The sequence below is a fragment of the Falco naumanni genome, chromosome 8 (assembly GCF_017639655.2).
Source record: "Falco naumanni isolate bFalNau1 chromosome 8, bFalNau1.pat, whole genome shotgun sequence".
NCBI lineage: Eukaryota > Metazoa > Chordata > Aves > Falconiformes > Falconidae > Falco > Falco naumanni.
Window position 1 is genome coordinate 49,445,912 of NC_054061.1, and position 15,974 is coordinate 49,461,885.

At 41.7% G+C, this 15,974-nt stretch overlaps 1 protein-coding gene across 9 annotated transcripts in view; it reads right to left on the reverse strand.

The window, feature by feature from the left end:
* The window catches only part of PIKFYVE (phosphoinositide kinase, FYVE-type zinc finger containing), a 69,513-nt gene that overhangs the window by 19,419 nt on the left and 34,120 nt on the right, over nucleotides 1–15,974 (reverse strand). For all 9 annotated transcript variants that reach the window (XM_040603786.1, XM_040603784.1, XM_040603783.1 and 6 more), the window contains 11 exons: nucleotides 14,154–14,283; nucleotides 13,625–13,805; nucleotides 12,188–12,262; nucleotides 11,399–11,506; nucleotides 9,458–9,598; nucleotides 8,643–8,769; nucleotides 6,290–7,476; nucleotides 4,759–4,859; nucleotides 3,504–3,575; nucleotides 1,706–1,877; nucleotides 378–556 (listed from right to left, as the gene is read on the reverse strand). In XM_040603786.1, the coding sequence (XP_040459720.1) occupies nucleotides 378–556; nucleotides 1,706–1,877; nucleotides 3,504–3,575; nucleotides 4,759–4,859; nucleotides 6,290–7,476; nucleotides 8,643–8,769; nucleotides 9,458–9,598; nucleotides 11,399–11,506; nucleotides 12,188–12,262; nucleotides 13,625–13,805; nucleotides 14,154–14,283 (2,473 nt within the window). The remainder of the gene's footprint in view (nucleotides 1–377; nucleotides 557–1,705; nucleotides 1,878–3,503; nucleotides 3,576–4,758; nucleotides 4,860–6,289; nucleotides 7,477–8,642; nucleotides 8,770–9,457; nucleotides 9,599–11,398; nucleotides 11,507–12,187; nucleotides 12,263–13,624; nucleotides 13,806–14,153; nucleotides 14,284–15,974) is intronic.

Consider the following 15,974-nt stretch of genomic DNA (forward strand, 5'->3'; position numbering starts at 1 on the left):
CTTTAGTCACTTTTAGTAGCAGTAACACCCGGTTCATTTATCTCCTAAGCAAAACGTAAACCCACAGATCATATTGCAAAAACTAAGTTCTGAACACTTTCAAGATTAGACAGCGAAAAGCATTTCCCTTTTGTATGATGAACTGGAGCCATCTACTCTTAGGAACACTGCCTACCCACCCCAGCCAGAACAGCGATGGCCCTCACAACGCCCTCTGCAAGCCAGCACACACCCCTGCTCCTGTGGTTACAGTGCAGTTACGCTACCCCATGCTATACTCAAAGCGAAGGACAGACCTGATGAATCCTTACTAGAGGTACTATATGCTTCACATAGTACTAGAGAAAGACAAGGAAGTTTTTAGCAGTGGACCTCACCTGAAAGATGCCACCATCTGATTATAGGAAAAATACTGGTGATAGTCATGGTGAATGGAATGACCACAAGGCTCGGCATTGGCCCTCCGAGTGTACTGGTGCCCATAGAATCGCAGCTCAAGGTATTTTGCGAAAGACATAGACCAGGAATCATTAGAAAGAGGAACAACAGGTGTCACCTGAAAAATTGAAAGCCAAGTGTTTTAATTTCATCCTGCCACCAAGATTAAGGACAGGCTAACCTAGCCAGTAATCTAGTATTTCTAGTACCACAAGTACCCATGGCCCGAAACAAACTAAACAACAACAAAGATAGCATTTATGCAAAGCTAAGGCTAACACATAGTTAAAAATCAATTGGATAAACAACAGCTGCTAGTTGATGATGACAGCTGCTAAGCTGGGGGACTCCAAACATAACCTTGAGAGAGACTTATCTCTCAAATGCTATTTCCCTGCATAGAGACAATTTCCAGCAACCCAGCCAGCAGCAGCGGTTTCATCATATACTTTTCCCCCAGTGATTCTTCAGCTACAAATACACTGGTATTGCTCTGCAATGTATTTCAACTTCAGCAGTGCTTGCAAGCTTATAGTAGCCAATTGCTTTATATATACTTAATAGCCACAAACATATTAGTGTTTACATGAGCACACAGAAATGAAAGGTTAGAGAACAAGCGTATATACAGCCGTGTAGGGCTTGCCTTCAGCAATTACATTAACTTCCTCCAGGTATCATTAAATCCAACAGCCACGTTTAAGCCGGTGTAAGTATGTGAATTGAGTCATCCACATGGGTAATTGAGATGTTTTGCATTTCAGGCACTACATGAATCTTTTTTTATTGTTTTATTTCTCATCCCTCTGAAGGCTCTCAAGTTTTGCAATGTTTAGCTTGAAGTAAGTATCCAGTTGGTAATGTTTTTTTAGCTAAATTACAGAGCAAGTTTCAGACAATACAGAATCTTACTATCTTGTGGGTTTTTAAAGCAATTTATCATTCCTCTAATGAAGATTTTACTTACTTTCTAATAACTGCTAAAGGAAGTCTAGACACCGCATGGCCACACTGCACTGTCCAGTTCATAGCAGATCAAAGAATACCAAGTGGTTTTAGCCAATTACTAAGCCAGCAGGTCTCAGTGTCTGCCCTTCCCCATGCACGCATTCCTCTGACACTCGTCCCGATTCACTGCAGGGAAGGGACCATACTCTTCACCTCTACAAGGGCAACGCCATTTTTTCCATGTGTCAGAAAGTACAGGGCCAGCCACAACAGGAACATTAAATTGGAACAGCGATGATTCTTAAATTCACATCCTTACCTGTTTGCACAGTCTACACCAGGAGTAAGTCAGAATGGTGTGCTGGTACCCAGGGACCGGGGAGTCCAGCTCCTTTAACACAATTTGCACACAGCCTTGCCCGTGAACAAAGCGACGAATGTGGTGCACCATTGGTGTTTCACAGAACATGCTGGGGCACTGGTAGGAAGGCCTTATGCAGAGAAATGGAAATACTTATGAATGATCATATGCTAGGTACTGCTGAAGAACTGATTCAACATATCTAAGGTGCCTTTTAATATCACAGTGCTATTTATCTTTCCTGTAAAAGTCTCCAAAGCCTCTAGTGAAGGCTAGTGTTTAGGCAGTGTGAACTGTAGTCATTTAAAATAGCATGTAGGGAAGTTCCCTTGCCAGCAATGTATAGGTCCCAAAAGCAGTGACTAGACACTGGTTGCCATCACAATCTTTTTACAATGTATCGCTTTCTACCAACATATTCCATATAGTCCACAAAAGAGGGATCAAGCACCTGGAAGTGCTTGGCACCAAATTAGAAAACAACTTTGGCAGTGCACCACAGCAAAGGCTACTGAGGACAAAGATGTGCCAAAGAGTCTTCAGAATGGTAACATTTCAGCTCCTTAAGGAAGAGGTGAGCAAAATAGTGCCATATAACTAACCTCTCTGAACAGAAAAACCCATGACCTTTCTTTGGATGGGTTTCTTTTAGGTCAGGGAAGAGAGACTGACATCCGAAAAATAAAAGCCGAATCGTTTAGGTACCAAAGTGAAATAGGAATTCTTCACAAAAAGGCAGAAAGAGCCCAAAAGAGCCCAGATCCTCCTTGCTTACACTGCAGGGGTGAAGGAAAGAATTTTAATTCCTGAAACTACGGAGACTGAGAAGCATTTGCTTTAGCACACACCAGCTGGTCAGCAGAGAGAAACAAGAACTCAGAAGTGGGCAGCTAAGCCCCTCCTGCTCAGTGGTCAGCACAAGGAAAATTACTTGTTCCTCCAGGGAAGGCTGAACGTTAAGAGCATTTTGCTACTGCAAGTGACCAATGGAGAAAACTGAGTAATCTTGTCTTTTGAGGAGCCACAGGATACCCATCCAGTTTCACAGCCTGCTGAGACTCTGTGTGGTGTTCTGGCAGTACTGGTTATTACTGAAACATAACAACGTGCACCTCTGTCAGATGAAATAAATTACACAGTACTCTGCCAGGGCTAAAGGTCTTCTGGACTATTTACCTTAGCCACCTTGCAAATAACACAATGCCTTACTCTGAGATGTTCAGATAACACTAGAAGAGTAGTTTTTTTCCCCAGAACTTGTATTTAAGTTCAAATAGGAACCTCAGAAAACTGTCATCAGTACAGTTGTTTCCCTTGGAAAACAGCCACTTGGAATACATGCTCAGACTATTAACTAGGCCCTCAAAGCCCTGATCGCTACAAGAAAGCGCTGAGTGCACACATCCGTCTTTATGAACTTACAAGTCTTGTTTCATAATCTGTTTCACCTGCTCATTAAAGGAAATAAAAGGGACAGGAACAAAGTGGGAAAGCTGTGGATGTATTTGCTTGTAAGGTATGAGCATGAGTAAGCGAATTCTTACATCCTGTTCCTATTTCACTGCAGCATGATAATACAAAGGGAGCCACAGATTTAAGTGGTAAGCTTTACTAGGACACATCTGGCTCTGCAGACTTGCATGCTATTGTCCTGAGTGCACCGGGAGTCAGTGAAGAGGGCAACAGGTCGACTTCACACAGCGATCAAAAGCTTTTGTTTTGTTTAGAATGAGACTTAGAACAAGTTCCTCCTCACCTGAAACAGTAGCGCTCCAGAAAAATCCCTAGAGTCAGGTCATTTTTCCCATAGAATTCCATGGTCACAATCCTAAAGCAGAGAGAGAAAAGCTTTAGAGGGTGGATATTGCCACTGTTAGCTGTGCAATAGCCTTTAGCTGCACAGATATACACCTGCTGCTAGCTTTTTGTCAGCCCTGTACACCTTCAAAGGCTTTTTTTCCTCTTGGCTACCCTTCCTTAGATCCCTGCTGTCAAGTTTGTTAACAATGAGATCAGAGTCTTACAAGAACAACTTTCAACTTGACATTTAAAAGTCAAATACAATTCAACCGCACTTCTAAAGATCATTTTCAACAATATCTATGCACAGAAGTCTAGAGAGCTTGAAGCCTCAAACACTAACATTTAAACAGTGACAAAAACGGTACAACCAGAAGATGAAAAAAACCTTAAGAAAACTTTATTCTTCCAGAAAACTCAATAGCAACTTTTGTTTTCTCAGAACCTGAGGGGATCAAGCCATTTAAAATGTGTATCAGTTGAAGTGTCACAATTCAGACATCTCTAATATCAGTAATTTACATCCTCTTACTGTTGCTGTTCCGTAGGCTTATCCCCACCTTCTTTGGTTCATTCCTAAGCTTTTACAGCAAGTCTAGACCTTTTCTTGTAAGTGAGCCACCTCTATATTTTCACCTGAGCTAGATGATGAAACCCCAAGACTTGTCCCATTTAACAGAGCTAAAAGCATGTCATAAGTTGCACACAATTAACAAGTTACAGCCCCCTAAACTGGAAATTCTTAATGCCACTGACTATAATATGAGAAAGTTAATAATATATTAAAACGGCACTCTCAGATAATACAATCTAGAAGTATTCTGAGATTCCCTCAAGGTTTGTTTTGGGGCTTGGACATTCTTCTGTGTTTATATACACTAACTCTTCCCCACAAGACTTCATGCAGTGCCCTCCCCACACATTTATTACTCTGCAGTGAAAGGACTAACTAAAGCATTCTGGTTTAGGCTGGGCTTTTTCATTCATGCCCTGGGGATTACAAGGGCTATGGTATACTGCTCTGGATCCACCGAACCCGGCAAGATAAAGTTACTTTGGCAACAGTTCCTGTTACAGGATGGGCACAACCTACCAAGGAGCCCTCAAAGAAATACTGCTATATAAGGCAAACACTGACCTTGATTTGGGAAGAAAAAAAAAAAAAAGAAAAAAAAGCAACTATACAAGTTGTAGAGGAGTCGTTTTCATACCAGGGGCTAACACAGGCACTTGGAGCATTGCTGGACTGAGCAGAAGAGCTACTGAAGAGAACACAGAGCCTCTGATGGTTTACTGGACTCAGGCAATCCACCTGACAGAGAGAAAACAACTTATTTACTGGTTACAGAGACCAGAACACAGAACTCCCAACAACAAAATGCTACTCTAGTAGTTTTATTTAAACATGAGTCTCTGCTTGCTCCTTTTGTACAGATTAACCTTGCATTATCTCTGAGCTTCAGGTCGATTTGTACCATGTATAATGGCTACCTGCAGTTTTTAGAACAGCATAACTAACATGCATAATGAAACCAATGCATACGCTTTTGTGCGTGGAAAGCTAAAGGAAACAAAAAACAACAAAAGCCCCAAGACAAAGATCTAGAGTCTCCAAAGCACTGTACAGTTTAGGACATGTCAGAGTCAAAACTCAGCCAATATATTATGCCTCAATTACTCATTCCAGCTACAGAAAGACTCCAACTTTCTGTCCTCGTGAAGAGATTTACCACGCTGCTGCTGGAATAAAGCTGTTCCCCCTTCCACACCCCACACAACTATGAAGTTACCAAATACTTTTCTTTGATCACTGAATAAATTTAAAACAGCATGAACCAGTCTGATCCAGAGCAAAGGCTTGTCTTACAGTTTCTAAGATTATGGCCTGTGAAGCTACACAGATTTACGTTTAAGCACCAATTAAAAAGCGACTTCTGCTCATGAACTTGAGAACTGACTGGCTCAGCAATTAAAATGTTTGACTATCTCACTCACGTTCATAGACTTTTTCCCTGAATGGCTTGCAGTTAAAGTCCCAAGATCCTTTTCCTCAGATAGAAGTTAGTTGTTTTCATGGCAGTTTCCAAAAACTTTAAATATTTTGATTACAAGCACATACTGCCTTGCTTTGAAATTTCAAAAGATTTCCTGCAATCCCTTATGAGATTCTCAGATTTCTTCAGATCACCCGAACTTTTACAAACAATCTAATACTTCAATGTAATCAGAGCCCACTGCTGTTTCCATGGAATAAAACCTCTGAAGATGCAAACATTACACTTCTGGAAATCACCAATATCAGCAGCAAGAAAGCTCAGTTTCAGAAACTTCTTTAAGTTCGCTCTCCCTTCATGTACTCATTTCCAGAAATCAGTCATGTACAGCTGAGCTGAACAGGCAATGTACTACACTGACTCCAGGCTGACTTTATATATGATTTGAAGTAGTGTTTCACTATCTCTTCCCTTCTCAGGAAAATTTTGCAATCAGTCTCTTGTTCTGCTTTCTTATATCCACATAGTCCCTGGTTGTATTGGCTTGTCCAGAGCACTGCAATCTAAAATGCAGTTTTGACCCAGTCAAAAAAACCCAAAACAAAACAACAACAACAACAACAAAAAAAGACAACCAAATAAAACCTCACAAGCAAATTAAATCTGCTCTGCTTTAACATTTAATATCAGACACTACAGGAGAAACTGACGTAATCTGAGTTTTCAGCAGCACAGCTTTTAATCTTACCTTATGAGACCATGAGGATTCACTCTGAGCCAGTCCTTTCTCATCCTCTTCAATTTTACACCCAGTTTTTCCAGTAGGGACACTAGACACATCCTTACTTTGGGCAAAGGGATCTGTGCTTTTCTGTAGTATTCTCCCTCCTCTGGCCCGATAGTCAGCAAGCATTCTGGCTAAGCTCTGGCTATCACCTAGATGTTCTGCTATTCTAGTATTAACCAACTCATGAGAAGGTAAGATTTGGATAGCCTTGGCTTGGATACTCCCATTCATCCCTTGTAGCCCAGAGAGATCCCGCAATAATTGTCTCTTTCTTCTGCTCTCCAACTCCTTGTATTCCTTACTGAGGAGAGGAGACCAATAAACTTGCTCAGGGAAGTATTCCCGGGCAGGACACCTCATGCCTTTTTCAGTCAAAAGAAACGGTTCGCGAAACATCAGTACAGGAGAAATACAGAGAATGACATCTTTCAACTCCTTCTTGAATGCTGCCGAGTAAGTCTTGAGACGGTCCTCAGAAGAAGTTACCTCTTCCGTGACATATAAACCAGTATCATCCTGGAGGGGGTCTCTGAAGACTCTCATCTGACTCTTGGACTCCTGCAGATCATCTGCCTGTTGAAGAGGCTCTAATGTCTGGCCATCCAGAGTGACCAAGTGCTGATCCATGCCATGGAGAGGCAGCAGGGATGTTTCAGGTATTGCTGGAGGTACAGAGTTGAACACTGGAAATGGCAACTCCGCTTTGTGGTGCTCTTGCTGTTTTGAGGATGCTGTTGCCAGCTGACTATTCTCTTGATCGCCTCTCTCAAATAAACCTCTTTGTTCAAGCATGCTGACCTCATTAGAGGACACAGACTCAGAGATCACAGGCAGCTTTTCAGAGGTTAGTTCAATGTCTCCAACGGCTGTGCTGAAATCATCACCACTGAAGAGGTTCTGTTGTTCATTTTCATCTCCTGGCTCCTCAATAAGGGAGTGAAAGGAGGTGGTTTTGGTCAGAGTAGGGGGCATGGCAAACTCATCCATAAGGAAAGAGATTTCCAGCTGGGAATGATAAGCCACACAGACCATGAAGATCAGGATCTCCTTCACACGGGCCAACTCATACTCTGCAGCACCACACAACTTGATAGTGCAACCCAGGTGCTGGGGACACCCTTCGAAGAACATCAGGGTTTTTGTCTGATCTAAAAGAAGGGGGAAAAAAAAAAAACCACCAACAAAAAGACACCCAAAAACCTGTAAGAATTTGGATGACACCTAAGAGCAGGTTAGCTATAGTTCTCACACACTGAAGAGACCGTAACAGAAACTAAGAGCAAGTAACATTGGTAGCACAACCCAGCTGCAGAAAATCACAGCACTGTACTGAAATAACTTATTTTTGCAAACATAACAAGCATTCGCTATAAAAACTTCTCCTGCTTGGTAAAACAAATCATCGTAAACTCCAAGTGAAGGCCACGTGAAACATGTTGGCCTAAACAGTGTATTCTAAGATCAGTGTAGATTCTGCAGCCATGAAGCAAAAGAACCACTATCCTTCCAGGCATATTTGCTCATCTTTACAAGTCAAAAGCCTGCAAGATTTTGAGTGCAATTTAAAGCCTGGGAGAGGGCATGGGGAAAAAGTGGAAGTGATGCCAAGACTGCATCTCCGCAAAGATATGTGTCAATAGAATTTATGTGTGCCAGTATCACTAGTAACCAGAAACAGCATTTTTTCCTTTGCAGACTTCCATTGCCTAAAGGGGGTTACAAAGAAATCTGATTTCTCAAAGGTACACAATGACTGAACAAGGGGCAGTGCACACAAATTGCAACAAGGCAAATTTTCATTGGATATGTTAAGGCTGGACCAGATAATCATAGAACAGCCTGGGTTGGAAGAGACCCCAAAAGATTCTCTGTTTCTGTGTAGAAGAATTCTTTATGGCAAAGTGATTAAGCAACTGAACCGATGCCCAGACAGGCTACAAAATCTCTCTTCTCTAGTATTTTCAATAGTTGGCTGACAAAGACCTGAGAAATCTGATCCTGCACTGAAATTAATCCTTCCTGTTCAAAACAGGAAGTTGGACTAGACAAGCTCCAGAGTGGTGGAAAGAGAAAAACCAGTCTGGAAGAAAGAAGCCAGCCTAATTAAAGTCTGGTACGTCTCATCTTAGTAAGATCATGCTTTTGTGTCTGCAGCCAGTTCACTGTAGTTCCAAGATCTAACAGAAGTAAAGAAAGAAGAGCAAGAAGGATAATACTTGATCACACAAGGCAACCAACAGTTCAGGTCTAATTAAGAGGAGCAAGCATTTATCCTTTCACACACACAAGCTAAGACACATCAATCTTTACTCACCATTGGGCAACTGAAAAACTTGCATATAAAATTTATGACAGGTTCCCAAACGTGGTTTGGTCAACAGTTGATCCATTGACATCACTAAGTCTCCCTGGGTCATTCGACTTACCCGGTCTAACACTTGCTGTGAAAGTGGAAAGAACAGTAAGAATCTACGGTGCAAAGAGGACACTAGCATCCTTAGCTTGCTCTAAAAAACCCAACCAACCAACAAAAAGCCAGAGTGATCCAGGAAGCTTCTCACTGAGATGCAAACTCGGGGTTAAACCCAGTCACACAAACACACACCCACAATATACTAGAATCTTAGAAAAGCAGTTGGGTAAATATTTCTGGTGAGAAGTTAAGATTGTGCCCTTCCTCGGAGACGTCTGGATCTATTGAAGTGAAAAGAGCTCCAGGAGGTACAGTGCCGTCAGCACAGGGCTGGCTATCAGGAGCTCAGCCAACTCCCACAGCTGCTCTGTTTGGCTGTCTGTACCCTGTCTCACAGGGACAGAGAGGCTCTCTGGCGACCAGTGAGGACCCATGCAGGATATCTGCCACAAATAGGTGTCAGAGTTAACTACAGTCAAGCCAGGGTACAAGGACCTACCAAGCAAGGACACAGCAGAACAGCTGTGAAGAGCTGAGGAAAAGGCATTCGCTAGGTTTGCCTGGTTTATCTCCTTGGAAGAGAAGTACTATCAAAAAAGAGCTCAGGTTTAGTTAGAGAAGAAAATAAGAAAACTCTACGCTTTCTCCAGGGAGCTTGCTGTAAGAAGAAAATACAGAGATCCAACACAAGGCCCAGTCTGACAGGAAATGCTCACCGGCTTGACATTGATGACCAGAGTGATACCATGCTCCAAGAGCATGTCCTGAGCAATGCGGGACACAGTCTTCTCAACAAGGACCAAATTAGGCCTGACATCAACTATGCGCTGTACGTAGTTCTTCAAGAACTCCCTTTCCTGCAGACAGGAACAAAGTTTGGCAGTTAACTACTGCAAACCCCTCTGAAAAACGCCACTTAAATGTTTAATACTACTTACTCATATATATATATGGACCTTTCCTATAAGGAGGGAAACTCGCTATCCAGAAAGCACTGTCAGTTGCCCATTGTGCCCATTTCCCCCACCCCCACAGCACAACATCCAGTTTACAGTAATTTGTTATACACTAATTGCGCACGAGGATATAGTCCAATGACAGCCTGAAGTAAGAGACTTGCAGCAGAATCCAAACATGCATATATGCACCTATCTCCTTACATGGAAAAAAGGCTTTATGCTCAAAAGGTGCTAGAATTAGAGCATCCTAAACCAAAGCTGTTTGCAACATTACGTTCTCCATTTTTAGATACATGCTAATGTTGAGTGCTGGCAGTCAGGGACACTTCCATTCATGAAGAGTATGCCGATGCTCTACACCCCTACAACCTATACACAGAGCGTCGGTCCCTCAATCTGCACTTGGGGACAGTGCTTCTGGAGTGGGATCCCAAATGCTGCACACTGTAAATTTGTTCTTCTAATCTCTCTGGGGCTAGAAGATGAAGCCCGCTTTCTGGCTTCATCTCACTGTTCCCCACGCACTTTTATTACCATGCACGGAAAGAGGAAGCAGGCCTGCAACTCCGTCAGAACTGAAGGCCTACACTGCTATACAGCTTCCCAAGCCAGGTATTCTCAACTGTGTTATTGTAGCTCACATCAGTCAGGTTTTAAAACTTCCATGCCAGAGAAAGACACCACAAAACCAGTTTGCCAGCTCCTCAGTACACAAACATTCACATTAGGGTAGCAAAGATAAAAGTTATGCCAGAAGCTAACCTTCTCAACTGAACTACTATTTCACTAGCATTTTCTGTCCATTAGGACTTTCATGCAGATACACAAGTAGTTATGATATATATAAAGTAGTTACGAAGCAGACTAATAATCAGAGACCAATATTTTTAAAGTACCATAGATACTTCTACCCCATTCAGACAACGGACAAGTCTCAGCTTAAGCTTTTACTAGAAAACCAACTCACTAGGCAGAGACAAGTTCCATTGCAAAAGCTTTCACACTTGCAATCCTGTCTAACAACCCCCAAACAGAAATGGTCTTAAATACATGCTAAGGAAATAGTCAAATACCAAAACAAACGTTATGGCCCAAGCTCAGCAGAGCACCAAATACCCTTGCTATGAGTATGCCGGCAAACACCTGAAGACAGATTCTCAGACAGGAATGCAGTGCGTTAACGAAAAGGTCAATCCATTTCAGCGTTTTCTTACTTAAGGCACCTCCCCGCTCACAGGGGCAGGGCATCTGTTCCAAAGCAACATTTTGTAGTTCGTCACTTCATTAGGTTCATTGTTGTCCCATTTTTTCAAGCCTGACAAGAAGTAACACGGCTACAACCTAACTCTCAGCTATACTGACTTTTCTAATGTTTCTTCACACACCTAAACCGTATCTAGCTCTGACTTTTGAACCCTAAATTTCTTTTACAGCATATCATTAAACCCAAAATATTTTCTGGAGTGCTGCATTTAATTGTGAGGATCAAAAGATCATTCTCAGTACATGTAACTCAATAACAAAACCCCTCATCACAAGACCACAAGTCTGTACTGTATTTACTGCAGCACTTTTCTTTGCTAGCTGCTCGAAGAGGAAATTTTTCTTTCCTATGTGAACCCACTCACTGAAAAAAAAACAGATGTGCACTGATCATCATTTTGTTTGTTCTAACCAAGAACAAAAGCATGCTCTTACCTGAAGTACTATAGGGTCTATGCAGGTAAACTTTGTTTCTTCTCTGTAGAGGTACTCAATTGAGCACTTCAGCAGAAGAATTTTGGGATTTTTTAAGCAAGAGTTCATCTAAGACAGATACAAAAATAGTTAAAATAAAACCACAAACACCTGAAATGGAAAAAGTACACAAAAAAAAAAGACAGGCTTCCCCATGATTGATTCCCTGCCCCTACCCCCCAAAATAAAAGTGTCTTAGCTACCATCCTCCTGCAGATCCAACTACATACACATTCTTCCTTCTTATGAAGATGTTAACATCCAGTTGTTGGAATTTCACAGCACTGTCCAGTAAGAGTGCAATGCTAGAGGTTTCTACTCTCACCCCCAAGTCTTGATACACTTTAGAGCAAGCCTCCATCCAGATCACTTCTAGCTTGACCTCCTGCCTTATTTGAAGGCTGACATTACTATATTGTCTTAAGTGCAAACCACAAATGCCTTTTCCGGGCTAAAACTTAGGGTAACTATTAGATGCCTTCTGGGGTGGTAGGGGTGGAAAGGATGTTTTTCCATACATGCATGAGGAAAGCTTCCCCCCCCAGAATCTCTAGGCTACAAGAACACAGCTTGACAAAGAAATGCTTTAAAAGCTGTTCTTGTTTAGGGTCTTCAACTAGATAAAGTTCACAAACCTCCTGAGTGGCAAGAGAAACTTCACAACACAGAAAGAAAATCACAGCACACTTGTTTCCTCAACATGCACTACATGCACTACAGCCAGCACTTGATCAATCAAGCCTACATTACCTTTTTGTGTGCAACATTCTTAGTGCAAACAAATCCATTCACCACCATGGAGTCAAACTTCTTTCCACCAGGAATCTAACAAAGCAAAGAACATTTTTAGAACTACTACACATTCCCATAACTTCTAGTGCAGTAAACCTAACACACAGAATACCTCTTGTGGCTGATGCGCAAGCATCAGCTACACCCTCAATTATCAGATGAAAGATCAGATACAGTCATGCTGGACACACAACTCTTTTTCTTTAAAGTCTGGCAAACTAAGGACAATATGAAAACAAGTACTAGGTTCCAGGATCTCTACACCCCTCCCAATACATCCGTGTTTGTTAAGCTGGGGGTACACTCTGGAAGACAATAAGGGAAGCTAACTTCTATAGGCCACAGGGAGCATATACGTTTGCACATGCCCTTTCCACTAACAACAAACAACATGTAAGGAAAGAGAAGGGAGAGGGGGTGAAGAAAAAAAAAAAAAAAAAAAAAAAGGAAACCAAACCAACCTCTACCTACTATTTGAACACACGAAACACTTGACTGGAGCGCCTACAGTCACAACCAATCACAGGAGTAATAAACAACGTGGAACAGGTTTCTGAATAACATGTTTCAGTGGACATTTCTGTTACCAGCATGCAAAACCAGCAGACAGCTACAACGAGCTTTCACTTCTGAACATCTGCTCTTTGAACTGGAGTTTCAGGAGAGGCAGCAACAACTGATGCTGTCTGAAGAGAAGCTACAGAGCTACTACCAGAACCATAAGGCTCTCCTCATCTCTTACATGGCTTCTGAACAGAAGCAGCCTCCCAAGGTGAATTTTGCCAAAGAAAAGTAAACTCAAGCCTTCGATCCACAGTCACACTAGCTCCTTGGATGTTACTTTCACATCAGCCTCTCAGAAGAAACTGCATGCCACAACTCCAGCCTTACACTTCAACAATGCCAACACCAGGCCATCTGGCAGAACTGGATGCACCATCCCATAATAATTAAGTTTTCCTCTTCAGGAAAGTTGGCTTACTTGGCATGGGAGGAGTTCAGTCCTCTGTAATGGATAGTTACAGGGCAATAGATTGCTACATAGAGTCCTGCAAGCTACTTAGGCAGCATTCAGTACATCTCCAATCCAAGCACAAAAGCAGCAGAAACCAAAAAAGGAAGCAAGTCATTACAGAGGTGTTGCTCTTTGCTATTTTCTGCAGCCTACAGCCTGAAAGAAGAGGTCAGCTCCAGGGCATTAAAGCATCTCTCACCAGACACAAAGTTTCTTCTGCAGAGCTTTTTCCAGAATCCCATCCTACCCAAAGGCCATGTTGGCCAGTTACACCACCGCACATGCTGGGGGCAGTAGGAAGGGGACTCCTCCCTTCAAACAAGGGGTGCTGCCAGCAGCTGCATCCTTTTGTTTCCCTACATCCACTGTGTGAAACTTACTTTTTTGATGTGGACAAACTGACGGATATCCATGTCGTCATCTCTGTTCTTGACATCAGGCCGTACAGTTTGAACTACCTGGCAGACCACAGGTACAATGATATCCCTCCAGGACAGCGACAGAGACTCATTGTACAGAAGCTGCTGAAGCAGTGCCATCATGTGGTTGTGATTAGCCGATCTGTAAAAAAGGCAAAACAAGTAAGATTTCTTGTGAGAAAAATACAGAGCAGTGATTAGCTGAAGTCACATTTCAGAAGTAAAATTAACATTTACAGTGCAGGAAGTCCTCTGAAAGAACAGCTGCCTAGAATGTTCTACAGTCAGCTGTGGTCCTATACTTCAAAATATAAAAACTCATATGAAAAAAAGCAATCAAAATATACTGCAAAAATGCTGTTTTCTTAATGCAGTTTAGTTCCTTGTACTGTCCACTGTAGATCAAGTCCCACTGAAAGCTGGTGGGATAGAGGGGCTTCAGGAATTGTAACTCAAGATATTCAAGTTCCTTTTTCTACATGTTTCTTACAGCAGTCTTTCCATGGCTTGTTTCTCTCCATTCTCTTCTCTCAGCAGATCCAGATTGCTGTGGTGCCAGCCTAGCGGTGTGAAAAAGAGTTCTTTGGACTTCTCCTCCACCCTTCTGTTGAATAATGACTCTGTGAGAGACAAACAAACCTTGTTAATATAAGGTCACAGCTGAATGCCTGTGTCTTTCTGAAAGGCTATTTTGAAAAGGAAAGAATATACTAAGACATAAGTCTAAGCCTCTTGAAATACTCAGTTTGAGCTAGATGTCATGGTAACATGATGCTGCAAACAGTATTGATTGTAACAGTGGTGAGTGAAAAGCAAGCTACTTAAATTTTTTTACTGCCAGTATAGAGCAGACAGTTGTTTCTTCTGGGATTGAACTGTTAACAAGTTTAAGATAAGAAAAAACAAACAAAACACCCTTATATCCTAGGGTGTTTTGTTTAACTATAAATCAGCAACAAATTCCAAATAACATGCATATTCATAATGCCCTTTAGACTTAGAACATTGGTCAAAGGCACTAATTTGATCTACAAAAAGCTGCTGCTTTGAAGACATCTACATGTAAGTGGCATTAGAAGATCTAGATATTTCATTCAGGCTGCAGCACAAGTTATCAAAAATATCTTGGTAAAGGTCTTGTTTAGCACACCTCTAAAACGTATTTTAATGAAAAGCTACGCTACCAATTCATATGTCAGATTTTGACTCTTTATGTGACTTGCAGCCCTGATCCCACACACTGCTACTGCTCAGGTGTGGATGGAGCTGCCAGCAGGCTGGTTCATCTAGCCTGTGTCACAGTATTTAATACTACAGAGTTCTCAAGGATCTTCTTTCATGAAAAGCTTGCACCACTTAAGATCTCAGCCCGTTTTCTCACCTCGATCCACCCAACCATCATGCACACAAGAATCTCTCTGCTATGATAAATAGGATGCCAATAAAGGCTATATCCACTGAATACAATTTTTTAAATCCTAAATATCAATATAACCTATAGCTTTTTCTGCTTTTTGAAACAAAAAGCATGTTTCAACAGTATAAGACAGTCCTCACTTGGAGGGGGCCTGTCCTTTTCAATCACTGTATTCTGTGGGAACTCCTTAGAACTGTTCTCTGTTTTGCAGTACCACGATCAAAGGTTATTTCAGCACAGCCTTCTGATTTGAAAGAGTTCCTAGGTTATTTCCCACACAGGTCCTATGATATTATAGAGGGAAGTTATAAACTTCCCCATTCCCATAATGGTTGACTATATTATAAGCCATTTATGTTAGTAGTGTATAATTTTCCATCAGCAAGTATGTAAGCCTTCAGATTTCAAGCTTAAAACTCCTCAGAGTGCATGATCCAACCGCAAAACCCTTACTCAGCAGTAATCTGAGGAGTACTAAAAAAAAAAAAACCAAACAACTCTAAAAACAAAACCTAATTTCTTCCAGATGCTCCATGCCCAAAATTTGCTGTGTAGAAGATTAACAGAAGTTACAGTGTTTTTTCCTCTTTCCTTTCTCCTGAAAAAGCTCAGTGAAAAGCTAAGCATCAGTTTAATCAAAGACTTTCTTCTTCTGGCTGCACAGACATTGGGGTTTCCCCCGCTACTTCCTTCTCTTACAAGCTCACTAAAATCAACAGCATGAACTGGGAGGAAAAGAAACCCACAAGTGCACCTGGAAGTGCACAATGGAAGGCACAAGGGTTTTAAAACTCACAACTGCATCTAATGGTGTTTTATTTCAGAAGCAGTAGTGATGGTGGCAGCGGCAATGACAGGAAACCCAAAAAGATTTAACAGATGAAGCTTTAAGCT